We start from the raw sequence: 27,940 nt of genomic DNA, 5'->3' as shown, positions 1-27,940 counted from the left end.
GAAGAATCCCAAAAAGCTTGTGTAACTACTCCACCCTCGAGGAGGGGAGCATGACTCATCACCCCTTCTTTGGGCACCACACATGGTCACTCCCTCCCCAAAAGAACAGTACGGATGGGAGGGAAGAAGAGAATAACTTTATGGTGGCGAAACCTGACAAACACTACCTCAGCCGGGTGTTTAGGGCCACCATCCACACTGATAAGTCACGGTGATGGTATGTACCCTTGATAGAATGTCACAAAATGCACTTTACCCCTGCGGTCTCCCCTCCCTCCTCAAAGCCGTAATCCCACGCTAGTCAGGAGAAAAATTCCAGTAGAGGGGCACGCTACAAAATACCTGATCAAAAGTTCTCAAAACTATCAGGGTCCTGAGAGTCCGAGGAGACTGTCACAGCTCCCAAGAGGAGCCTTGGGACACATGACAGCTAAATGTAATGTGGCATCCTGGTGGAGAAAAAGGACATTAGGTAAAAACTAGGGAGATCTGGCTAAAGTATGGTCTTTAGCTAATGATAATGTTATCAATATTCATTCATTAAGTGTAGCAGATGTTAATGGAAAAGCTCTAACAATAGGAGAAACTGGGTCGGGGTACATGGGAACTCTCCACTACTCAAATTTTCTGTGAATCTTTTCTGTGAATCTAAAACTGTTCTAAAAGTAATTTCTAAAAACAGACAGAGGACTTGAACAGACATTATTCTCCTCTTCCATCCCCTCCTCTCCTACCACTTGCTTCATCCTAACTAAATATATGTGTGCCGATGCATGTCTCTAATAATGTCCCTCTGAGGAATACGATTTGGGTGTTGTTTTCTTGCTGTCTTTGTATTTTTTTGTATATTAATTCAGTTTTTCATAATATTACTTTTGCATTTAAAACTCATTCTGAAAAAGTTACTAGTGTCATTAAGTCAGATCAGCCTGTGCCCCCACACTGCTTGGCACGTGGTAGATATACAGTAAATATTTGCCAAATAAGTGAAAAACATTTCCACAGTTAATATTTCACTAAAAGCCACATTGGTTAGCATTTTCAAAATGTAATTCCTTTGTCTTTTAAGGTCTATCATTTAATGCTGATTTAAATGTTTCTGTATAGCTCTGATTCAGATTTTTGTCCTGAATTTTTTAGTTTCTGGAATTAATGTATTGGAAGTATCATGAGAAAGCTGCAGAAAAAGGGTCTTATATCATTGGAAGCAGTGGTTTTGACTCCATTCCAGCAGATCTGGGCGTAATATATACCAGAAATAAGATGAACGGTAACTATCAATCACTAAGCAGTAATTGAATTTAACAATAGAAAATCTTCATGTTTATAACTGTGATGAACTAAAAACTAGTTGGGAAGAGAAACATAACTATAAATGGGTAATGTTAAACACATGATTTGTTCAGGGCACCTGGGTGGCTCAGTGGGTTAGGCATCCAAATTTTGATTTCGTCTGGGTTGTGATCTCAGGGTTGTGGGATCAAGCCCCGTGTCAGGCTCTGCGCTGGGTGTGGAGCCTGCTTGGGATTCTTTCTCCTCCCACCCCCGCTCTCCCTCTCTAAAAAAAAATAAAAATTAAAAAAAATTTAAAAATAAAAAAACTCCACATGCTTTAGTGTTTAATACAGCTATACTTGTTATAAAATCCTATTGACACAATTTTTTGAGATGTGGTTAGTACTGTGTGTATTCCAAAGTGAGGAATTATCCATTGTCTCAACTTAGTTATGGTTAAAGCTGTAAAATTTCTGGAAAAAGAATTTCTGACAGCCATTATAATTCAAACTTGCTTGGTTTAGGAACTAACACATTTAAGAATATAATTTTTGAAGCTATTATAATTAAAGGTTTAACTTTTTTTTTTTTAAACTTAATCTTTATTTTTTTTTTAAGATTATTTATTTATTTATTTATTTACTTATTTGACAGAGAGAGACACAGAGAGGGAACACAAGCAGGGGGTGTGGGAGAAGGAGAAGCAGGCTTCCCGCTGAGCAGGGAACCTGACGTGGGGCTCGATCCCAGGACCCTGGGATCATGACCTGAACTGAAGGCAGACGCTTAATGACTGAGCCACCCAGGCGCCCCAAAGGTTTAACTTTTTTAAAAGATTTTATTTATTTGAGAGAGAGAGAGCGAGAGAGAAAGAGAGCATGAACTAGGGGAGAGGCAAATGGAGAGGGAGAGACAGACTCCCACTGAGCAGGGAGCCCAATGTGGGGCTCGATCCCAGGACGCTGAGATCCCTGAGATCATGACCAGAGCCGAGGGCAGACGCTTAACTGACTGAGTCACCCAGGTGCCCTATTATGACAGAGACACAGCGAGAGAGGGAACACAAGCAGGGGGGAGTGGGAGAGGGAGAAGCAGGCTTCCCGCCAAGCAGGGAGCCCGATGCGGGGCTCGATCCCAGGACCCTGGGATCATGACCTGAGCCGAAGGCAGACGCTTAATGACTGAGCCACCCAGGCGCCCCTTTTTATTTCATTTTAACAGCCTTATTTTAAGTATTTTATAAGCCATCACAGAGGCCATTTCGATAGGTTTTCTGCACATTCATTACAAATCACTACTATGAAGCCACCTTGAAAGCAGTCATACTGGAAAACAGAATTCATCCCACAGATGTAATTTTGAGAACTGTGTGCTGATGGCCTTCCAGCGAATGAGTGAACTAAATTGTTGCCTTGTTGGAAGAGATCTTTGGTGGCAGTTTGAATACTAGAAAAGATTTTGCCAGTATTAACACTTAGACTTTATTCTAAACTGCTCTTTCTGACAATTTACCTCGCTTCAGCTGCTTCGTAAGTCTGTTTTCAGTCACATAATGAACCTATTACCAGTACAGATTTTCTGACTGTATCTGCTGTAGGCTTGGTAAAAGTGGTCCTTAAATAAATAGGAATAATTTGGGGCACCTGGGTGGCTCAGTCAGTTAAGCATCTGCCTTCAGCTCAGGTCATGATCTCGGGGTCCTGGGATCGAGCCCTGCATCGGGCTCCCTGCTCAGTGGGGAGTCTGCGTCTCTCTCTGCCCCTCCCCCTGCTCATGCTCTCTCTCTAATAAATAAATAAAATCTTTAAAAAATAGGAATAATTTATTACTGCATGTCTTAGTCACATGGATTTTATCTGATTTGACTTTCCTGTTCTGCTGCTCTCGTAGGCACTCTGACTGCTGTGGAAAGTTTCCTGACTCTACATTCCGGACCTGAGGTTAGTTTTTCTGTTTCTCAGGTGTTTTTTAAAATTAATAAAAACATTTTGGAAATGACACATGCCTCCTAAAAAGATTTAGATGAATTAAATTTCATATATATTTGTAATTTTTAGGGTGTGAGAGTCACTATGTTTGATTTTAAAAAGTAAAGATGGTAGCTTGCTGGGAATTAGTTAGACTCAAAAATAGAATTTTGTTAAAAACAGCTGCACAGGTCACTGTATTAGAATGAGTTACCATGATCCCAGCACCAAAATATCTCTCGTTGTGTAATAAACGCTGTCAGCCATTTCAGTCCTCACCTTAGTCCAAGTCTGTGCACTTGTGTTGTGCGCCTCACTCATAGCCCGGTGCTGTCGTGGCCGTAAAGAGATGGATGATGTCATCACCGACTGTCCAGCCTGTTTGGGACATGAGACCTGAAATGGCTGCGTTCCCAGAGGCCCATGTTTACGATAGGACTTTTATCATCAGTAGTGTTTGACCCAATTCTAGGTCTACACTTAAGGTTCTCTTTAAAATCCATTCATCCAGCAAGTCTTCTGTGGTGGTGCAAATATATATAGGAGTGTAAGGTAGTGTGACACAGAAACGAAGAAGATGCAAACCTGTCCTGAAAGAGATAATAACGTAGCTTGGCAGGAGAGAGAAATGTTAAAGAGATCAGATAAAATACTGTATTTTTTGAGAATGGAGAGTAAATCCAGCTGGGAGGCCAGAGGTAAGAGCTGTCTGGAGAAGCTGGGCATGGACTGAGTTTTGGAGGTTGGTGCCGTGGAGCTGGGCTAAGGGGGAGGGAGTAGCATTTTCAGGACATAGCTGTGGGAGGGATGGGGCATGTGCGGGTAAGAGTAATGGTTCTAGTCGTCCAGATTGTGGGATCAGGTTAATAAACACAAAGAGCTATATAACACATGCTAAAATCCGTAGTTACAGAGAATGCCCACTGGAGAATCAGAATAAAGGGAAGTGACAGAGGGCCTGAGTAACTGGGGAAGGCCTCCTAGAGGCCTTGTGGAGTTTAGCTGTGAGAAGGGAATAGCATTTGGAAGATCAGAGGCAGTCACCTGAACATAGGCTCAGAAGCAAGAATGAGATACGTACTTGAATCTGGGGAGCATGGGTAGAAACCCAGCTCCACCCAGTTTAAACCAGCAGCATGAAAAGGAGCTGACTGATTCTGCAGGTGGATAGTGTGGAATTTACTGATGTCTGCATTCATTTCTGCTGGGTCCCTTTGTGTGCCTCTCAGCATGGCATGGAAGGTGCTGGCAGTCAGGGGTACATTGTCCTTAAAGTTCCTCATTTCCTGGGAACAGCTAGCAGAGTTGATTTATCACGTGATAGGAAAGATCAGTCAAGTATTGGGCCATTCGGCTATTCTTGAGCCCATCAGTATGACCTGGTGTAACGGTGCAGTCAGATTGCCTAGGCCTGGGTCACAGGCCTCTGGAGGGGGGACCACAGAGTCAGGCCCATCTCTCCAACATAGAACATGTTCCAGATAGGAAGGAGAGTTTTATAAGCAGAAGATGAGGTAGAGGGTTGCAGGGAATTGCTGCAGGACTGACAAAACCCAGATGTCACAACAGGGAGATTGTGAGAAAATTGGTAGAGGAGAAAAGAGGCTGCTTTTGAAAGAGCAGCAGGAGATGAATTGGAAAGATGAGCTGATGTAAAGAAAGTGTCTTCCCTTTACTAGAGGGATAGAAGAGCCCCTGATGGTTCTTACTGAGTCGAGCCAGATTTTGAAGCAGGACTGCCTGGCCTCAAATTCTGGCTCTGCCACTTACCAGTGACGTGAGCGTGGGCAAGTACCACACTATCCTCACGGTGCCTTACTTCCTCCATCTGTAAAAGGAGATGGTGATAGTATCTACTTCATATGGTCACTGAGTCAATGAGTATAAATCAGAGCAGAGGTGGGCAGTTAGCAAATTGCTCAGTGAGTGTTATTAAGTATTATTTTTATTAATATTATTCAAACTTAAAGTTGGGGCTTAACTCAGGACAAGAGAGTTGAAGCATCCATACGAGTGCAGCTCCCTCTCTCATTCCCCCTAAAGCAAAATCCACAGTCTGAATTTTACAAGGATGGGACAGATTTTGTGTATCCCTAGTCACTGAATTGTCCTGCCCCTCCTTATCTTTCTTTTCCCCTGGAGGTTTTTTATTTTACACACAAAATTGTACCACAGACCACATGCTTGAATTTCAGAGGATTGAAATCATACACTGTAGAATAGTCCTGTCAGTCTGGCCGGCCTTCCCACAGTGATGGAAATGTCCCGTGTGTGCTGTGTGGGGGCTTATTACATCGTGGCTGTTGCGGCTCTAGAGCAGGTCAGCCTGTGGCCTTTTTTTTTTTTTTAAGATTTATTTATTAGAGAGAGAGCAAGCATGAGTGGGAGGGGCAGAGGGAGAGGGAAAGAGAATCTCAAGCAGACTCCGTGCTGAGCGTGGAGCCCAACACGGGGCTCGATCTCATGACCCTGAGATCACGACCTGAGCAGAAACCAAGAGCTGGATGTTTAACCGACTGATCCACCCAGGTGCCCCGAGCCCATGGCCTTTTTTATATGTCCATGAGCTAAGGATGGTTTTACATTTTTAAAGGGCTATAGTAGAAACACAAAGATGAATATGTAGTAGAGACCATCTGTGCCTGTAAAACCTACAAGTTGGACCTTTCAGAGACCGTTTGCCAACCTGTCCTAGAGTGTGTTTTATTTTTTCTTTTTTAGAGACTTTTTATTTATTTTTTGACAGAGAGAGAGACAGCGAGAGAGGGAACACAAGCAGGGGGAGTGGGAGAGGGAGAAGCAGGCCTCCCGCCGAGCAGGGAGCCTGATGGGGGGCTTGATCCCTGGACCCTGGGATCATGATCTGAGCCGGAGGCAGACGCTTAACGACTGAGCCACCCAGGCGCCCCTAGAGTGTGTTTTAGACTACGGTGCAGTTATGCTAGAAATCAATGAAGAGATAGCATGAAAATCTCTGTATATTTGCATATGATGAAATGTATTTTAAATTTATGTCATTAATCCAGACCTTTTTTTCTAAACTCAGACTTAAAACATCCAATCACCTAGCTGACATCTCCACTTGAACACTCAATAGATCTCTCAGACTGTGTCTTGTCCATACTGACCTCTTGTTTCTCCTTTCCAAATGTGCTCCAGCCTCAGGTCATTTGTATCCATTTCAGTTGGTAGTAGCGTGTCCTTCCACACAGATCAAACAGTGTGGGCATTGCTATCTCTGTTCTCTGAAACCTAGATCCTGTCTGTCAGGAAATCCTGTTGATTCTGCCTTCACAATATGTGAGAATCTGATCACTCTTCACCATCTCTCTTTCTCCCACCTGATTCTTGCTACCACCTGTTCCTGTAGAGTCCATGCTCGACAGCCAGGATGATCCTTTTCAGACCTCACTCGGATCTTGTCCTTCCAGTCGTGTGCAAGTATATAAGTGACGTGGCCCCTGTCCCCTCTCCAGCCTCCTCTCCCACACGTCTGTGCATTCTCCCTCATTTACACTGACCTTTGTGCCCTCCTCGAACACGCCAGCACACTGCAGCCTGTCTGCTTTTGTGCTGGCTCTCTCCTTTTCCTGAAAACACTTCTCAGAGATGTTTACATGACTGACACCCTCATCTCCCTCAAGTCTTCTCAAATGCCATTTTCCTGATGAAGTCCCATTTAAAACTGCAAACTTAATTCCTTTGCCCATCATTTTCAGTTCATCATATCTACTCTTTTTCTTTTTTCCTATAGTACTTCGCACCTTCTAAATCCTATGTATTGTATTTTTTATTGAGTTTGTCACCCTCTCTGGAATGTGAGCACCACAAAAAGAAGGATTTTTGTCTTTTTAATTTACCAAGCACCCAGAATAGTGCTGGTCACATAGTAGGAGCTCAGTAAGTGTTTGTTGGCTGACTTGACTGGACAAGGCTAACTTAACCTTAATTCTAAAACCCTACAAGAACAATTCCAGAAGGCAAAAGTCCAGTCCAGTTTCATGTTCTAGGAACATAGATGTAAAAAATCCTAAATAAAATATTAGCAAATTAAAAGCAGTAATACATAAGAAGAATACACTTTTTTTTTTTAAAGATTTTATTTATTTTTTTACAGACAGTGAGAGAGGGAACACAAGCAGGGGGAGCGGGAGAGGGAGAAGCAGGCCTCCCGTTGAGTAGGGAGCCCAATGCGGGGCTTGATCCCAGGACCCTGGGATCATGACCTGAGCCAAAGGCAGACGCTTAATGACTGAGCCACCCAGGTGTCCCAAGAAGAATACATTTTGACCAAGTTAGTTTTAGAGAGGAATGGAAGGGTTAATATTATGTAATCACTATAATCCACCTCACTAACAGGTTAAAGGAGGACAGTCTTATGATCATCTTGATAAAGAGAGAAAAAGTGTGGTAAAATGTACTATCTACTCATGATTAAAACTTACAGCAAGCCAGGAGTAGAAGGGAAGATTATCTTTTTTTAAAAAAGCTATAATAAAAATGATACCCAGTGCTTAACATTGAAAACTTATTGCTCTCAGTTCAGGAATAAGACCTGGGTGCCCATTACTTCAGCCAGATTGTAGCCAGAACAGTAATGCAGGAAAAAAGAAACTGTATATAGGTTAGAAAGGAAGAAACAAGGGGTGCCTGGGCGGCTTAGTCGGTTAAGCGTCCGCCTTTGGCTCAGGTCATGATCCTGGGATTCTGGAATGGAGTCCCGAGTCGGGCTCCCTGCTCAGCGGGGAGCCTGCTTCTCCTTCTCCTACTCACTCGTGCTCTCTCTTGCTATCTCTGTCTCTCAAATAAATAAATAAAATCTTTATTAAAAAAAAAGAAAGGAATAAACAAAACTATTTTCAGCAGATGATGTAATTGTGAGTGTAGGAAATTCCAAAGAAATCTATAGGCAATATTATTAGAATTAATAAATGAGTTTCATAGATTACTGGAAAAATTCTTTTTCTTACCTGATTTCCTTGGCTAGATCCTCCAGTACAATGGGCAGTAGAAGTGGCGAGAGCTGACATCCTTGTGTAGCTGTGGGTTTTTATAGATGCTCTTTATCAGGTTGAGGAAATTTCCTTCTATTCCTAGTTTGTTGAGTGTTTTTAACCTGAAGGGTGTTATATTTGATCAAATGCCTTTTCTGTATCTATTGAGATGATCATGTGGTTTTTGTTTTTTCTTCTCTTCATACATTGTATTACTTAAGATTGATTTTCATAGTTGAACCAACCTTACATTGCTGGGGTAAATCCCACTTGGTCATAGTATATAATCCTTTTTATATATTGCTGGATTTAGTTTGCTAGTATTTTGTTGATGATTTTTGCATCTATGTTCCTAAGGAATATTGGTCTGTAGTCTTCTGGTAATGTCTTTTGTCTGGTTTTGTTATCAGGGCAATTAGTACTGGCCTTTTAGGAAGAGTTTGCAAAGAATTGGTATTAATTCTTTAAATGTTTGGTAGAATTCATCAATGAGATCATCTGGGTCTGGGCTTTTCTTTGTGGGAAGTTTTTTGATTATTAATTCAATCTCTTTACTTCTTATAGGTTGACTAGGATTTTCTATTTCCTCTTTAGTCAGTTTTGGTAGTTTGCATCTGCATTAGTTTTCTGCCATAACAAACTGGGTTGCTTAAAAAACAGAAATTTATTATTCTCACAGTTCTGGAGGCTAGAAGTTGGAGATGAAGGTGTTGGTAGAGTTTTTTCCTTCAGAGACTTTGAGGAGAATCTGCTCCATAGTTCTCTTCTGGCTTCTGGTGGTTTGCTGGCTGTCTTGGGCATCTGGGACATGTAGATGCTGCGCTCTGATCTCTGCTCCCTCTGGGCATGCTGTGTCCACATTTCACCTGTCTGTTAAGGACAGGGGCTTACCTACTCCAGTATGACCTCATATCAACTAATTACGTCTACAACAACCCTGTTTTCAAATAAGGTCACATTTTAAGGTATTAGCGGTTAGGACTTCAGCCTATGAATTTGGGGAGACACGGTTCAATTCGTAATAGTGTCTTTCTAGGAGTTTGTCCATTTCATCTAGGTTGTCTCATTTGTTGGCATACAGTTGTTCATGGTATTCCCTTATACTCCTTTTTGTTTCTGTAAGGTTGGTAGTAATGTTCCTTCTTTCATTTCTGATTTTAGTAATTTGAGTGCTTTCTCTTTTTCTCTTTCCTTCTTTTTATCAGTCTGGCTAAAAGTTTGTCAATTTGGTTGATTTCTTCAAAGAAAGAAATTTGGGGGGCGCCTGGGTGGCTCAGTCGTTAGGCGTCTGCCTTCGGCTCGGGTCATGATCCCGGGGTCCTGGGATCGAGCCCCACATCGGGCTCCCTGCTTGGCGGGAAGCCTGCTTCTCCCTCTCCCACTCCCCCTGCTTGTGTTCCCTCTCTTGCTGTGTCTCTCTCTGTCAAATAAATAAATAAATAATCTTAAAAAAAATTTTTTTTGGTTTCATTGATTTTCTCTATTTTTCTATTCTCTGTTTCATTTATTTCCATTCTAGTCTTTATTGTTGCTGGACAGAATTAATATAAAAATTAGTTGCATTTCTATATACCAGCTACAGTTAGAAAATGAATTTTTTTAAAAGTGACCATTTTTAATAGCATAGAAAAAATTAAGTACCTAAAAATAGTAATAGAAAAATGTGCAATATTTCTGTGACGAAAACTATAACACATGATTGGAGACCTTAAGGAAGACAAATAAATAGAAGGATCCACCATATTCATGGATTGGAGGACTCAATTTTGTTAAGATGTCAGTTTTCCTCAAATTGATTTATAATCCCATGTAATTCCAATAAAAATCTGAAACAGGTTTTTGTTTGTTTTGCTTTGTTTTGGTGTGCAACTTGACAAGCTAATTCTAAAATATATATGGAAATGCGGTGGGCTGAGAATAACCAAGACATTCTTGAAGGAGAAAAAGATAGAAAGATGCTCTTGGGTATCAAGACTTATTATTAATTCAGTGCATTACATTGGCAGTGGGACATCAGTAGGCCTGGAACAGAGTAAAGAGCTCAGAGTAATTCATGCGTGTGTGAGCACTTGATTTATGGGAGAGGGGCTTTTCAGGAGGTGATGCTGGGACAACTGGGTATCCAGATGGAGAGAAATGAAATTGAATTCGTACTTGCACTGTGTACAAAAAGTCAAGTTTAGGTGGATTATAGATCTAAGTGTGAAAGGCAACATGGTGAAGCTTCTTGAAGATGATGTGTCTTTCATGGCCTCAGGGTTGGGAATGGCTTCTTTTTTTTTCCCCCACACATATATTTTATTATTTTTTTAATGAAGTATAATTGACATAACATTAGTTTCAGGTGTACAACATAATGATTTGACATTTGTATATACTGTAGTATATTGCAAAATGCTTACCACAATAAGTCTAGGTAACATCCATCTCCATACATACTTGCAAATTTATTTTTCTTGTGATGAATTTTTCTTTTTTTAAGTAGGCTCCATGCCCAACGTGGAGCCCAACATGGGGCTTGAACTCATGACCCTAAGATCAAGACTTGAGCTGAAACCAAGAGTCTGATGTTTAACCAACTGAGCCACCCAGGTTCCCCTTGTGATAAAAACTTTTAAGATCTCTCTTAGCAACTTTCACATAGGGAACACAGTATTAACTGTAGTCACCAGGCTGTTTAGGGAATGGTTTGTTAAAAGAGACATAGAAGGCATTAGATATAAAGAAAAAGTGGTAAATCTGTATACATTTAAAATTGAGAATGTCTGTTTATCAAAAGATACCATTTAGAAAATGGAAAGACCAGCTGTAGAGCAGGAATTCTTTCTTTCTTTTTTTTTTTTTAATTTTCCAGTATAGTTAACATACAGTGTTATATTAGTTTCAGGTGTATAATATAGTGATTCAATACAATATAGTAATTCAAAAGTCTGTTTCTTGGTTTGTCTCTTTTTTTTTTTTCTTTGCTTGTTTGTTTTCTTTCTTAAATTCCACCTGCGAGTGAAATCATATGGTATTTGTCTTTCTCTGACTTATTTAGCTTAGCATAATACCCTCTAGCTCCATCCATGTTGTTGTAAATGGCAAGATTTCATTCTTTTTTTATGGCTGAGTAATACTCCAGTGTGTGTGTATGTGTGTGTCTTCTTTATCCATTCATCTTATCAGTGGACACTTGGGCTGCTTCCATAATTTGACTATTGCAGATAATGCTGCAATAAACATCGGGGTCCATGTATCCCTTTGAATTAGTGTCTTTGTATTCTTTGGGTAGATATGCAGTGGTGCAATTGCTGGATCGTATGTTAGTTCTATTTTTAACTTTTTGAGGAACCTCCATACTGTTTTCCACAGTGACTGCACCAGTTTGCATTCCTACCAACAGAGCATGAGGGTTCCCCTTTCTCTACATCCTCGCCAACACTTGTTTCTTGTGTTGTTGATTTTGGCCATTCTGCCAGGTGTGAAATGATATCTCATTGTAATTTTGATTTGCATTTTCCTTTTTTTTTTTTTTTTAAGATTTTATTCATTTGAGAGAGAAAGAATGAGAGAGAGGGAGCACGAGAATGGGGAGGGTCAGAGGGAGAAGCAGGATACCCGTTGAGCAGGGAGTCTGATGTGGAACTCGATCCTGGCACTCCAGGATCATGACCTGAGCCAAAGGCAGATGGCTTAACCAACTGAGCCCCCAAGGTGCCCCTTGATTTGCATTTTCCTGATGATGAGTGATAATGAGATCTTTTTATGAGTTTGTCTATTGGCCATCTGTGTGTCTTCTTTGGAGAAATGTCTGTTCATGTCTTCTGCCCATTTTTTAATTGCATTATTTGTCCTGAGTTGTGTCAGTTTTTTTGTGTATTTTGGATACTAACCCCCTAATGCATATGTCATTGGCAAATATCTTCTCCCATTCAGTAGGTTATCTTTTGGTTTTGTTGATTGTTTCCTTTACTGTGCAGAAGCCTTTTATTTTGATGCAGTCCCAATAGTTTATTTTTGCTTTTATTTCCCTTTCCTTGGGAGACATATCTAGAAAAATGTTGCTACGGCCGATGTCAGAGACATTATTCCCTGTGCTCTCTTCTAGGAGTTTTATGGTTTCAGGTCTCACATTTCGGTCTTTCATCCATTTTGAGTTTATTTTTGTGTATGGTGTAAGAAAGTGGTCCAGTTTCATTCTTTTGCATGTAGCTGTGCAGTTTTCCCAACACCATTGTTGAAGAGACTGTGTTTTTCCACTGGATACTTTCCTGCTTTGTCAAAGATTAATTGACCATATAACTGTGGGTTTATTTTTGGGTTTTCTGTTCTGTTCCCCTGATCTGTGTCTATTTTTGTGCCAGTACCATACTGTTTTGATTACTATAGCTTTGTTATATAACTTGAAGTCTGGAATTGTGATATCTCCAGTTTTGTTTTTCTTTTTCAAGATTGCTTTGGCTATTCAGGGTCTTTCGAGATTTCGTACAAATTTTATTTTTTAATTTTAATTGTAATTTTAAGTTTTGAGAGAGAGAGAGTGAGAGCAGGGAGGAACAGAGGGGGAGAGAGAGAGAGAATCTCAAGCAGACTCCATGCTCAGCACGGAGCCCAACACTGGGCTCGATCCCAGGACCCTGAGCTCATGACTGAGCTGAAACCAAGAGTTGGATGCTTAACTGACTGAGCCACCCAGGCGCCCCAGAGATTCCATACAAATTTTAGGATTGTTTGTTCCAGTTCTCTGAAAAATGCTGTTGCTATTTCGATAGGGATTGCATTAAATCTGTAGATTGCTTTGGGTAGTATAGACATTTTAACAATATTTGTTCTTCAAACCCATGAGCATAGAATGTCTTTCCATTTCTTTGTGTCATCTTCAATCTCTTTCCTTGGTGTTTTATAGTTTTCAGAGTACAGGTGTTTAACCTCTTTGGTTAAGTTTATTCCTAGGTATTTTATTATTTTTGGTACAATTATAAATAGGATCAATTCCTTGATTTCTCTTTCTGCATAACTGATTTTGGGTCCTGAGACTTTAACTGAATACATTTTTTTGTTTTGTTTTGTTTTGTTTTAATTTGAGAGAGAGAGGGAGAGAGCAGGGGGAGGGGCAGAGGGAGAGAGGGAATCCTCAAGCATACTCTGCACTGAGCACAGAGCCTCACACGGGGCTCGATCCCAGGATCCTGAGATCATGACCTGAGCCGAAATCAAGAGCTGCTGCTTAACTGACAGAGCCAGCCAGGCGCCCCTTAACTGAATTCTTTTATCAGTTCCAGCAGTGTTTTGATGGAGTCTTTCAGGTTTTCTACGTAGTGTATCATGTCCTCTGCAAATAGTAGATGTTTTACTTCTTCCTTACCAGTTGGGATGCCTTTTATTTCTTTTTGTTGTCTGATTGCTGTGGCTAGGACAGGACTTCCAGTACTAAGTTGAATAAAACTGATGAGAGTGGACATCTTTGTCTTGTTCCTGATCTTAGGGGAAGAGCTCTCAGTTTTTCCCCATTATGGGTGATGTTAGCTGTGGGTTTTTCATAGATGGTCTTTATTATTTTGAGGTATGTTCCTTCTAAGCCTACTTTATTGAGGGTTTTTATCATGAATGGATGTTGTACCTTATCAAGTGTGTTTTCTGCATCTGTTGAAATGATCATATGGTTTTATCCTTTCTCTTATTGATGTGATATATCATGATTGATTTGTGAATATTGAACCACCCTTGCATCCCAGGAATAAATCCCACTTGATTGTGGGGAATGACTTTCTAATGTATTGTTGGATTTGGTTTGCTAGTATTTTGTTGAGGATTTTGCATCTATGTTCATCAGAGCTACTGGCCTGTAGTTCTTTTTTTTTTTTTTTTAAGGTTTTATTTATTTGACAGAGAGAAAGACAGCCAGAGAGGGAACACAAATAGGGGGAGTGGGAGAGGGAGAAGCAGGCTTCCTGCGGAGCAGGGAGCCTGATGCGGGGCTCGATCCCAGAACCCTGGGATCATGACCTGAGCCGAAGGCAGACGCTTAACGACTGAGCCACCCAGGCGCCCCTGGCCTGTAGTTCTTTTTTGTGTGTGTAGTCTTTATCTGGCTTTGGTATCAGGGTAATGCTGGCCTCAGAATCAATTTGTAAGTTTTCCTTTCTTTTCCATTTTTTGCAATAGTTTGAGAAGAATGGGTGTTTGGTGGAATTCACCTGTGAAGCTGTCTGGTCCTGGACTTTTGTTTATTGGGAGTCTTTTGATTACTGATCAATTTAATTGCTGGTAATGAGTCTGTTCAAATTTTCTGTTTCTTCCTGTTTCAGTTTTGGTAGGTTATATGTTTCTAGGAATTTATCCATTTCATCGAGGTTGTCCAGTTTGTTGGCATATAGTTTTTCATAATAATCTTTTTTTAAAATTTGTCAGAGAGAGAGAGAGAGCACAAGCAGGGGGAACTGCAGGCAGAGGGAGAAGCAGGCTCCCCACTGAGCAAGGATTCCGATGCAGGACTCGATCCCAGGACCCCGGGATCATGACCTGAGCTGAGGGCAGACGCTTAACCAATTGAGCCACCCAGGCATCCCAAGTTTTTCATAATATTCTCTTACAATTGTTTGTATTTTTGTGGTGTTGGTTATTATTTATCTTCTTTCTTTTGTGATTTTGTTTGAGTCCTTTCTTTTTATGGTTCTGGCTAGAGACTTATCAATTTTGTTGATCTTTTCAAAGAACCAGTTCCTGGTTTCATCAATCGCTTCTATTGCTTTTTAGTTTCTGTATCATTTGTTTCTGCTCTAATTTTTATTATTTCCTTCCTTCTGCTGGTTTTGGGTTTTGTTTGTTCTTTTTCTAGCTCCTTTAGGAGTAAGGTTAGGTTGTGTATTTGAGATTTTTCTTGCTTCTTGAGGTGGGCCTGTATTGCTATGAACTTCCCTCTTAGAACTGCTTTTGCTGTGTCCCAAAGGTTTTGGACTGTCATGTTTTCATTTTCATATTTTTCCGTGTAATTTTTGATTTCCAAAGTAGGAGTTATTTCTAACACATGATGAATCTTAACATCACAGTTTTGAGCATAAAAGGCCGAACTCAAAGGCTGTGTGCTTCCATTTCTGTAAAGTTTAGAAACAGGCAAAATTCACAGTAAGTGAATTTAGGAATGAATACTTAGGTGGTAAAACTCTAAGGAAAGCAAGTATTTGTCTTTATTACCATGAAGCAGGACAGAAGGAGGGCCTTCTGTGCTACAGGGATATTTGTTTCATAATTTCATTAAATTGTATATTTATGTTTTGTGTACTTTATGTTTTTCAATAAGATAAACAGTTTTTAAAAATGGAATGTGATTTGTGCCTTTTTGATGGCTTATTTGTATAAGAAGATATTCTTAGGTTTTCAAAAAGCTGTTTTCTCCTGGTATTTGGAAATCTTTTATTTTTTTATTTTTATTTAAAGCTTTTATTTTCAAGTAATTTCTATACCCAAGATTAAGAGTCACGTGCTCTGCCGACAGAGCCAGCAAGGTGCCCCTGGGAATCTTTATATTTGCAAATAGGTCACATTGACTGGGCCCAGATTTAGAGTAGTTTCACATAGAAACCCCTCAGACTTGTAGCTCTGTTTGTTTTAACACTATAGAAGATACTAATAGATATCAAAATGGAAATTAAGTTTGGTGTCTCTCTGTCTTCCAGTGTCATCAAAGCTCTGATATAAACACCTGAATCTTCTGATGGTTTTCTTGTTTCTCTTACTGTGCTTATTAACAAGCAACAGTATCTTCACATCAGCTTTACTGATACTCCTCTTTCAAAATCTTGTGACAAAGTTGGTTTTGAATATTTCTAAATAACTTTGTTCATTCAAACAAGGTAAACTACATGTAAGGCAGGACTTAAAACAGCTATATACAATCAGAATTATAAATGAAATTTAAAGTATTTACATAACAGAGAATTAAAAGGCCCTTCTAGAAGTTAGGTAAAGAAGAGTCAGCACTAAGACATTGAGTTCCAAGGTTATATCCTTGCCGTGTTCTCCTTTCTGCTGCTCACATCTAATGGGCATTGGAGGTGAGGGTCGTGGAGGGTGTAATTATGTTGGAAGAATGGAAAGCACTGAAGGATGAGAAATAAGGGAACGGATGAGTCTGGTCAAGATCAAGCAAGGATTCTCTGCTGGCTACAGTTCCAGAAAGAAATTGAAGAAGTGGGGAAAGAAATTGAAATATAAATCATATTAATGAGCCTTAAAATTAAAAAAATATTTTAACAAGACTTATGTGGAAGGCATTTATATAACTTGGGGCTAGAGTAAGGGGCGTTGGGGGTGGTGGGGCAACAGGTATGCCGGGGCCGGGATAGGTATGTACGTTGTGTCTGTTGCGTAAACGTGCTCAGGAACACATCTTGAGATTTTGAGGAATCCGCATAGGGATAGGAATTAGAAGGGTTAATTTGAAGGAATATGGTCAGTTAGTTGAGTGAAAATGCAGAGGTAAAACTCAGTGGCATTTAAAAGGAGCATAAATGATGGTAGGAAGGAAGAAGAAAGAGCATACGTGGGTATAAATATCGAGTATGATCAAGCTAATGAGTGTTAGTCCTGCCTGAAAATTCATCTCAAGATTATTAAGTAAGGGATTATGGCTAGCTCAAATAGAGGCGAAATGTTCTTTGTAAACAATTATACATTTCTTGGTTTTACATTTTAGTAATTATCCCTTAAGTCATGTTTCTTTACCTTTTGAATTTTTATTAGGGGTTGTGCATTCACGATGGTACTTGGAAGTCTGCAGTTTATGGTTTTGGAGATCAAAGTAATTTGAAAAAACTGAGAAATGAGTCAAATCTGAAACCTGTCCCAATTGTTGGTTCAAAATTGAAAAGAAGGTATAGTAACTTAAAATCTATTCTTTTTTTTAAGATTTTATTTATTTATTTGAGAGAGAGAGTGAGAGAGCACAAGCAGGGGGAGGGGCAGAGAGAGAGGGAGAAGCAGACTCCCTGCTGAGCAGAGAGCCTGATGCGGGACTCAATCCCAGGACCCAAGATGATGACCTGAGCTGAAGGTAGATGCCCAACCGACTGAGCCACCCAGGTGCCTCAAAGTCTATTCTTTAGTATATCAAGTCTAAGTATATTGCTGGTGATGTGGTTTATAAAGTATGCGACTTAGAAAAGCCTGAGACTGTTTTGTAGTGAATTCAGGGTTGTCTTCCTAGCTAAATAAAATATAATTAATATATTATCTTAAGCTTAAGTACTTCATATATAATAACATATTTGGACTCTGGGAGAAAATGAATTTTGTGCCTTTTTACTATCATTATCAAAATCAAACATCAGTTAAGTTTTGTGCAGTAAAACCACCATTTTAATAAGTGTGATGATCTTATGTAGATTATCTATAATTAGCACTTATTTTTTTAAAAGATTTTATTTATTTATTTGACAGAGAGGGACACAGCAAGAGAGGGAACACACGCAGGGGAGTGGGAGGTACAGAAGTAGGGAGAAGCCGACTTGCCGCTGAGCAGGGAGCCTGATGCGGGGCTCGATCCCAGGACCCTGGGATCATGACGTGAGCTGAAGGCAGACGATTGAGCCACCCAGGCGCCCCTATTAATAGCACTTTTATGTGAAAACTTTTTTTATGTGAGAACTCTAAACTCATACTAGGGCTTGGCTGTTGAAATGAGTGTACTATCTAAGGAGATTGAGGGGGTAGAACATATGTGTTAAGTGCCCTTGGCGTGAAGAATACTGCTCTCCCAGTCGTCACTTGTTTGGTGTAGGTGTGGAGAACACAGGACAGATAGATGAATTTTAACTGAGAGCAGATCTGCCATCTTTGTTGTCATTACTGCCTCAAGAAAATTACATTTTTTATTCAGAACTTTGCCGAGTTAACTAAGTGGAGAAAATGCAGCATATTCTTGGGTCTGTGGGTCTGTCTTGCAGGTGGCCGATTTCTTACTGCAGAGAACTGAACAGCTATTCTATTCCTTTCTTGGGATCAGATGTGTCTGTTGTGAGGCGGACTCAGCGTTACTTGCTCGAGAATTTAGAGCAATCACCTGTAAGTGCATGCGATTTAATTTTTAATGAAGAGTATACTGTTCATTATCGTTCCCGTACTTGTTTAATGTAGGATTTTTATGTTTACAAAGCAAAAAAAGAAAAAAAAAGAAAAGCAGGCTAAATAATGCAGGGTTCAGTTTCTGGAAGGGTAAGAATCAGTAGCATAAAGCATTTTGCATTTTATGGGGCTAGAGATAGCCTCCCCCATAATTCACATCTGGCCAGCTGCATACCTTGTTAATGAAACGGAACAGAAGCAAATTTAGTCCAGGGAATGCTGGTGTCATAAACACCCAGCAACCCCTCCTGCAAGCTTTAGCTGCTAGGGTACTCTGTTGCTTGTGAGATGTCTGGGTTCGCCTCTCCTTGCGACCTCCGATCTCTGGAGTAACATCTTATTCCTTTTGGTGTGGGAAATAACTGCTCCGACTTCTGAGACTTGAAGAGGAAACTATGTTCCTCAAAAAGTTGAAAATAGAGCTACCCTAACGACCCAGCAATTGCACTACTAGGTATTTACCCCAAAGATACAAATATAATGATCCGAAGGGGCACCTGCACCCCACTGTTTACAGCAGCAATGTCCACAATAGCCAAACTATGGAAAGAGCCTAGATGTCCATCAACAGATGAGTAGTTAAAGAAGATGTGGTAAATATGTACAGTGGAGTATTACGCAGCCATCAAAAAGAATGAAATCTTGCCATTTGCAACAACGTGGATGAAACTAGAGGGTATTATGCTGAGTGAAATAAATCATTCAGAGAAAGACAGCTATCATATGTGGAAACAAAACAGAGGATCATAGGGGAAGATAGGAAAAATTAAAACAAGGCAAAATCAGAGAGGGAGATAAACCACAAGAGACTCTTAATCATAGGAAACAAACTGAGGGTTGCTGGAGGGGTGGGGGTGGGGGGATAGGGTAACTGGGTGATGGACATTAACGAGGATATGTGTTATATGAGCCCTGGGTATTATATAAGATGATGAATCACTGACCTCTACTTCTGAAACTAATAATACATTATATATTAATTAATTGAATTTAAATTAAAAAAATGAAAGAAAGAAAAAGAAAGAAAGCAGGACCAGAGCTAAAGCATGCCACAGGGGGGAAAAAGAGGAAACTGTATCTCAATTTAAAAGATCATTTTCTCATAGAAGAGGTTGTAAGTAGAATCTGTGTCTTACAATGTGTAGTTACTAAATTTAGGTACATTCTTGTGGGCTTTTTATGTATGGATCATGGGGACTTTTGTGTTCAGGTCAAGGAAGCTAATTACCATTTGCAACAATTTCTTTAAAAAATAGGCTCCCAATGTCTGGTTTCTGAACAAGCTTTTAGAACATAACACGTTCATAAAGTGGAAACTGCTTTTGCGCACTGTTTATGACCACAGAGGAAGTTCTAAATAGCTAACATTCTTGTATTACGTAGTCTACAGAAGTAGGGAGTGACACTCTGACTTTACGTCCTCATCTAGGTCCAGTACGCCGCTTATATGACGGTGGGAGGCATCACCTCTGTTATTAAGCTGATGTTTGCGGGACTTTTCTTTTTATTCTTTGTGAAGTTTGGCATTGGAAGGCAGCTTCTCATAAAAGTAAGTGATATTTTTATGAAATTAGGTCTTTAGAAGTATTTTCCATGAGTTTTTAAAAATATCACTGAGGGTTTTTTTTATTTTTTCCTTTAGTTCCCATGGCTCTTCTCCTTTGGTTATTTTTCAAAACAAGGTCCAACACAAAAACAGGTAACCCTTTCTTTTGTATACAGCTCTTAAATAATTTTCTTTATTTTGTTTTTACTTTTCCTCAGTGCATTTACTAGAACAGGTAAAACTTGATGGAGCACTTACTATGTTTCAGATGTGCTTTTATGTTCTTTATGTAAATTAGGTGACTCTGTCTTTTCCCAACACCCTTAACGTAGGTATTCTCTTTTTTTTTTTATTTTATTTTATTTTATTTTTTTTAAAGATTTTATTTATTTATTTGAGAGAGAGAATGAGATAGAGAGAGCATGAGAGGGGGGAGGGTCAGAGGGAGAAGCAGGCTCCCCGTTCAGCAGGGAGCCCGATGCGGGACTCGATCCCGGGACTCCAGGATCATGACCTGAGCTGAAGGCAGTCGCTTAACCAACTGAGCCACCCAGGCACCCTGGCTCCGAAGTTTTATTCTCCTTACTTCATAGAGATCTCAGAAACATTTAGTCTTCATTTTTCTCCTCTGTACCCCCTCCTTCCCAGCGCTTCCCCTCCCCTTCCACACATGCCGGCGCCTCCTTCCTGCCATGTGGTGGTTCACAGACCCCGAGTCAGGCCCAGGCCCGGGTCATGAGCTCCGCCCGCTTGCACGGGGCACCACCTGGGAGGCCCCCCCACCGAATGAGCTTCCCCTCTCGCTGGAACTTGAGCAGCATTTGCTGATCCTGTTGCTTTTAATGTACCCATCTGTCCATCTCCTCTCACGGGCTTTCCTCACGATCTAAACCACCCCCCCCCCCCGCAGTTTCAACTCCTGCTTCACTGATGGGAGTTGAGAACGTGGGTTGTGCACCCTGTGGAGTCCTGCTGTCCAACTGCTCTCATCTCCACCTTCTCCGCTTCTCAGGGAAGGATTCTGTACAAGACAAATCCCGCCACCTGTGCTCTTTAAAAATCAAGCACTTCTTGTGTGGCAGGCACAGAGCTAAGTGCTTTACGTCGCATTTAGTCCTCCTGTGATCATGTAGGTAAAGGTATTAGCCACTTTTTCCAGCTGAGGAGGTCATCAGAGCAGGTGTTACCTGCCCAAGTTCATGTGGCTAGAATGCGGTGGACCCAAGAACCACACCGGCCTGAGCCTTAACCTTTACTGCGGACTTCCTTGTGGTCTCTCCTGCCATTCTCCTCCTGCCTCTCCTCATCCTGTGCACATGCCAACCCAGAGAGGAGTCCTCGACCCTCCTTCACCCTGTCTTCCCCTCGCTAGAGTTGACGTTGGTCTTAATACTGCTAAGTGCTTTGAATGCTGTGAGTCCCTATTCAGTCTGTTATGTCTGACATTATTGTTCTTCTTGAAATACTCGCTCCCTTGGCTTCTGAGACCAACGCTCTTCCAAGTGTCCACTCTCTTCCTCTGCCGTCCCCGCACTTCTGAGGGTCCGCTTCCCTCCCACTGTCCCCAAGCGATCTCGGCAGTGTTCTCAGCAGACCCGCTTAGATCTGCCGATTACCTGTCCTGTTTTCCTGGACATCTTGACCTGGATGTCCCTCGGGTACTTGAAATTGCACGCGTCATGATCTGAACTTCTTTCCCTCAAACACTCCTCTTCCTTTGTTTTCCATCTCAGTTGGTGGCACTGTCATCTGCCCAGTCATGAACGTAGGCATCATTCTAGATTTTTCTCCAAACCCATCATACCCACCTTAGCCAAGGCTCTTGCCCCGCTCTCCTTTTCTTTTCCCTCTCTTCCCGAAGTTGTGGTAAAATGCACATAACATAAAATGTACCATCTTAACCATTTTTAAGTGTTCGGTGGTATCAATACCATATTGTTATTCAAAACATTCGTTTTATACAAATTCACGTTGGTTTGCAGCACATTTGTGCAACCATCCCCACCATCCACCTCCAGGGCTTTTTCCTTTCACAAAACTGAAACTCTGTCCCCATTAAACAATAACTCGCCTTTCCCCTCTTCCCCCTGCCCCTGGCCACCATCGTTCTCTCTGTCTCTATGAATGTGTCCACTCTGGGTGCCTCATACAAGTGGTCAGGCAGTATTTGTCCTTCTGTGACTGGCTTATGTCACTGAGCACGATGTCTTCAAGGTTCCTCCGTGTTGTAGCAGGTGTCAGACTTCATGCCTTTTTAAGGCTGAATAGTAGTTCCTTTTCATACACTTATACACACACACCACACATGCACAGACACCCGCAGACACACACACACATGCACACAACCCCCCCATTCATACGTCCCCCATCTCCATCCATCCATCCATCCATCCTTGGGTTACTTCCACCTTTCAGCTATTTTGAATAGTGCTGCTGTGAACATGGGTGCAAATACATCTTCAGGATCCTCCTTTGAATTCTTTGGGATAAATATCCTGAAGTGCAATTGCTGGATCCTATGGGAATTCTATTTGTAATTTTTTGAGGAGCCACCAGACTCTTCCACGGCTCCCCACCATGTTATTTTCCCACCAGCAGTGCACGAGTGTGCTCTTTGCTCCATATGCTTGCCAACACTTGTTTCCCAGGCCTTTTTTAAGGTTTATTTTTTAGTAATCTCTATACCCAGGGTGGGGCTCAAATCCATGACCCTGAGATCAAGAGTCACATGCTCCACCAATGGAGCCAGCCAGCTGCACCCTGTTATTTTTTATAGTCGTTCTTCTCACAGGTGTGAAGTGATATCTCCTTGTGTTTTGATCTGTACTTCTCAGCGATTCGTGGTGTGGAGCATCTTTTCATGTGCTTATTGGCCATTTGTAGGTCTTCTTTGGAGAATGTCTATTCAAGTCCTTTGCCCATTTTGAATTGGTTGTTTGTGTTTTTCTTGTTGAGTTTTAGGGGTTCTCTGTAAATGGATATTAATCCCTTATCAGGTATGTGATTTGCAAATATTTCTTCCCACCGCTGTCCAAGATGGAAGACAGATCTGACCTGGTCGTCATCTTCATAACCTGGTTCCTTGACGTACTGCATGGGCAGTGATTCTTACCTGGGAGTTTGTGTATGAGAATGCCCCAGGAAGTTTTCCATATACACATCCCGACCCTGAGTCTGGACATTCTGATGCAGTAGGTGTGGAGTAGGGCCTGGAAGTACAGAGCCGTGGTTCTCACCTTTGACAAAGAGCCTAAAACTGATGACCAGAGATTCAAGTGTGATTGGTCTGGAATGTGGCCTGAATATTGGGCTTTCTTTAAAAACCAGTTGTGTTAATGTGCTGCCAACGCTGTGATCCCTGGGGTGGAGGTGGGCAGGCTCCAAGTCCGGTTTGGGTGATTTTGATTCACACCCCGAGAGTCCCACTGGCTGGAAGTCTATCTCCAGAGGAGCGAGGTCCTTCATGATCTAGTCCTGGGTGGCAGATAGGTTTCAGTTTTCATGCCAACTCTGATTAGTTGGTAGTAGCAGCCTGGAGACCGTGTTTGAAAATTTTTCTAGGAGCACCTGGGTGGCTCAGTTGGTGAAGCGTCTGCCTGCAGCTCAGGTCATGATTCCAGGGTCCTGGGATTGAGTCCCGCATCGGGCTCCCTGCTTGGTGGGAAACCTGCTTCTCTCTCTCTCCCTCTGCCACAGTTTGTGCACGCTCTCTCTCTTTCTCTCTCTCTCTCACTCACTCTCTCACTCAAATAAATAAAATCTTAAAAAAAAAAAAGACATTTGTTCTAAAGCTGAATATGTGCCCCGCCTGAGAGGGTTATGCTCAGCTAGCCCGTGTGCCCCAGGCAGGTGGGGTGGGGACAAGTGCGTCTGACCTTGTCTGCACCTTTAATACTCAAGTGCCACCCTGTTCCCTGGTCCACTGTGATACTGCATCCCTTCTTGCCTTTCCACGATGGTTTCTCCTTTCTGGTGCCCACCTCACTTTCTGTGTCGTACACTTCCATTAGAGTGTGTGTGTGTGTGTGTGTGTGTGTACACATTTCAAAACCCTGCCCCATCCTACCGAACAGATTTAATAATACCCTCCTTTGAATAGTCTGGCATCTTTTAATTCATGTCTCACATTGTTATTAGATCTACATGTGTATATTTACACACATACATATATTTGTATCCCCCACTAAGCTGTCAGCTCCAGAAAAACAGGAACCGTATTTTAGTGGTCTCATTAATAACAATTTTTTTTACCACAACTGAATTCTTCATTATCTTATTTCTGAATTTAGTGATTGTGAAAGATGCTCGGATAAGTCTTCTAGAATTGAATGTTTTGAATCAGGTTTTTATATCTCCAAGTGGAGCAATTCTGTCTGGTCTGTGTTTCCATTACTTGTTGGCTAGTTTGGTCTTGTCTCCTCAGATACCTGATTACCACAATCTACCACCACCACCATCCTAGCTTTTCCTCTGGAACTGCTGTTTTCACGGCTAAGGACCGTCTGTCCTGCACCCCTCTTCGTCACCACCTCCCTCCCCCAGCACCAACCAGGCATCAAAACTTGCATCTTCCAAGAATTGATTTTTGCCCCATGCTTAAAGGCTGATAGGGTGTTCTGGCAGAAGAGTGGTGTTTTCTTCTATTGAAAATGTCTCATATTAAGTAGAGTAGTAGGTTTTACCATGTTCAGGGAGGAAATGACATATTTATTAAATAAGGCCTTTGCTTTCTTCTCAGATTGATGCCTCATCGTTTACTTTGACATTCTTTGGTCAAGGATACAGCCAAGGCTTTAGTCCTGAGAAGAACAAACCAAACATGAGAATTTGTACTCAGGTGAAAGGACCAGGTATTTCACATATGACTTAAGATTGCTGGGGAGTTTTTCATTGTCTTAAGGTATAAAGCAGTATTGCGAGGTTTTTTCCTAAAGCTTCATTGTTTTAGAAATAAACTTGCACAAATTATTTAATAATATAAATTATTCTGTTAAAGGAAGGATTGAAATTGTTATAATCTAATTTTATTATTACATCCATCCCCCTGGTTTTGTTTTTTAGGATAATTTAGTAATTCTGAGTAGCATATTTTAATATTAAGAAAAGGGGCTGGTTGACATTTATTCTCATACTCAAGGGTCACTTTAAAGCAGTGAAGTTATAACAAAGCTGTGGGCCAAGTGAACATGCTGACATTGTTTGTAAAATGTGTGTGCCTATGTGCATTTTTCTGGAGAGGGTAAAGGAGTTTTGATAGGTGGTTGAAAGGATCTGTCACCCAAAAAAGTTCAAGAACTTTTGGTATGAATTTTACAGAACTCTACAGAGACAGTCCTACTTGTGAATTCTAGTATAATTACCAGTTTAATTACCATCACCTCTGATAGATCAGAGGGGGTCTTGTTTTGCAGTTTCAATCAAGCCAGATGGCAAAGATATCTTTGTATCTTGCCTTCTTTTCAGATTCCCACCAGGCTTTTTAAGATAAATTCACCATATTTTTATTATTTGACAGAATTGTAAACACTAAAGTTACACTTGCTTATAGACTTCTTTTAAAGCTACTTCTTAAAATTAGACTTCTTTTAAAGTTACTCAGTTGTTTTTCTTAAAGAAATTGAATTTTTTTTTAAGTGGAGCCTGGTGTGTGAATAGAGAAACAAGAAATGAGGCTCATTGGCTTCAGTTGTTGCCCAGGGGCAGTGCAGAGGGCACAAGCCACGGACCGCGGCAGCTCCATGTGCTCCCAGCTCAGCCACTGCCTGACTTCGAGTCTGTGCCTCAGTGTCCTCCCCTGTAAAATGGGGATTAAAAAATAGGACTAACTTCATGTCATTGCTGGGAGAATTAAATGAGGTTAATAAAATTAAAGCACTTACTAACAGATCCTAACTTAGTAAGTACTATATGAATATTAATTATTAGTTTTAAGTGAACAGAGTATTTATTGAGAAAATTCTATATACCTAGAGTTAGATATCAAACCGACCATTTGGTTTTTGGGTGTTGTCGAATGCACACTTCATTAATAGTTTTCTTTGATCACCTATCTTCTACAGAGGCTGGCTATGTGGCCACCTCCATAGCCATGGTCCAGGCAGCCATGACTCTTCTAAATGATATCTCTGATCTTCCGAAGACGTGAGTCTGGTTTTTTTCTAATTCGAAGATGTCGTTTTCATCTATATTTTAGCTTATTTTGATTCAGTTTTCAGACATTGGGTCTGCACATAAGCAATTACAGTACCTCTGATCCAAAGATAAAGGTAAATTAAAATTGTGAGGAGGGCAGTTTCTTACTGGCCTCTGAGAACAATGCACAGATAAATAAGAGACAGAGAAGTTTGAGCGTTATGTAGGCTGACTTTCATTCCTTGTAAAAGTAGTGCAGGGCCGGAGTCAGCTACTCAGAAAAGGTCCCTGTTGTTAAATAGTATTATCAGGAGCCTCTAGTCAGTAATGATGACACCCAGCCAGCAGTGGGAAGCTGTGATACCAAGTGGGAACTGATGCATGGCATCTCAGCTAGAGGATTATCAAGTGGACTCAGTTACTGGAGCATTTAGCTGTTACTGTAAAAGTAGGCCAACTTTACAGATGAGTCCTAGGCCTGCAGGCTTAGAAGCAAATAAATATAGACATGACCTGAAACAATATTAAGTAACAAACATAAAAATGGTATAAAGTGAAGCCTAATTAAATTTTTCCAAATAATTCTACAGTTGACCCCCTGCATAGTTGAAAACCCATGTGTAATGTTTAACTCCCCCCACATTTAAATAATAGCTTACTGTTGACATATATATTATATACTATATTCGTATAATAAAGTAAGCTAAAGAAAAGAAAATGTTAAATCATAAGAGAAAATACATTTATAGTACTGTAAAAAAATCACATATAAGTGGACCCATGCAGTTCAAACCCATGTTGTTCGAGTCAACTGTATACCCTTTGAAAATACTTAGCATTTTATAAATGTTAGTCAATAGATTTAAAGAAACTTCTTTTTCATCCACTTTGTCTTATTTATGCTTTCATATAATTTATTGCCTAAATTTATTTCACTCAGGTCCTTTTTTGTCCTCCTGAGTCTGAGGACTGTCTCTACCGACAGCAGCAGCCCCTTAGGTTGATGACCCTCAGTCGAACACTCAGCAGTCCACGGAGACAGTCTCCCTGGGAGCTGAGCCCTTCTAGATGGGTTTGCTGGGTGCTAGTTTCTTCCTGGCTTATAGCGCCTTTGCTCATTTGGCTTATTTTAAGAAAGGAACCCAAAGTAGTCCATGATGGAATGAAGGTTTTCATGAGTTCTCTGCATGGCTTGATGGCTAGTCCTCCAGCGAATCACACTCCCAGAGGAGAGGGCTGGAGCTTGCTTTGTGCACGGTTTGACCTTGTTCTTGTCTTACAGGGGCGGGGTCTTCACCCCTGGAGCAGCCTTCTCCAGAACAAAGTTGATTGACAGACTCAACCAACGCGGCATTGAATTTAGTGTCATTAGCAGCTCTGAAGTCTAAACAGTTGAAGAATTACCTGAAGGCATAAAATGCATGAATTAACGGCTTTTTTAAATTTTAAATTTTAAATTCTTCTATATCCTGTCTGACTATATGTCAAAGATTGTCAAATCTAAAATATGTACACATTAAAAGCAGGAAATTGTACTAGCTTACCCTAAATTTCAAATCTTAGCTGATTTCATGATTTTATTGCTCGTGAGAGAGAGCTAATCTTTGACTTTTTCACTGAAGAATTCATGGTCAATTTTTAAACATGAGCTGGCAGATCAGAGGCTGGGGTGGGGGTCTCCCTCTGTGCTACTGACAGGCCCCAGATGAGGTGCTCAGGCTGGTGGTCTTGGGAGGCGGTAACCGCCACTCTCCTTTTGCCATGGTGTTGAACGGGACCTCACCTTCTAAGTTTCTCTACATACTCTTCGGGCCTTTGCCAAATGAAACTGCATTTTTTGCTATTTTAGCCTAGTTTTTCACCCATAGACACTGATTTTTTGACTGTTACCTAAGTTGAATAATAAAGGGTTGTCACTTGAA

General features: G+C 40.9%; 1 protein-coding gene across 1 annotated transcript in view; it reads left to right on the top strand.

Moving 5' to 3' along the window:
- The window catches only part of SCCPDH (saccharopine dehydrogenase (putative)), a 36,604-nt gene extending 8,664 nt beyond the window's left edge, over nt 1-27,940 (top strand). The window contains exons 4-12 of the mRNA XM_032389345.1: nt 1,141-1,270; nt 3,166-3,215; nt 16,961-17,091; nt 18,163-18,280; nt 19,770-19,889; nt 19,983-20,039; nt 24,625-24,736; nt 25,946-26,027; nt 27,301-27,940. Of these exons, the coding sequence (XP_032245236.1) occupies nt 1,141-1,270; nt 3,166-3,215; nt 16,961-17,091; nt 18,163-18,280; nt 19,770-19,889; nt 19,983-20,039; nt 24,625-24,736; nt 25,946-26,027; nt 27,301-27,406 (906 nt within the window). The 3' untranslated portion in view covers nt 27,407-27,940. The remainder of the gene's footprint in view (nt 1-1,140; nt 1,271-3,165; nt 3,216-16,960; nt 17,092-18,162; nt 18,281-19,769; nt 19,890-19,982; nt 20,040-24,624; nt 24,737-25,945; nt 26,028-27,300) is intronic.

This window comes from Phoca vitulina, unplaced genomic scaffold, assembly GCF_004348235.1.
Source record: "Phoca vitulina isolate PV1807 unplaced genomic scaffold, GSC_HSeal_1.0 scaffold54, whole genome shotgun sequence".
Classification (NCBI taxonomy): Eukaryota; Metazoa; Chordata; class Mammalia; order Carnivora; family Phocidae; genus Phoca; species Phoca vitulina.
This window is presented reverse-complemented; position numbering and strand designations above follow the sequence as displayed.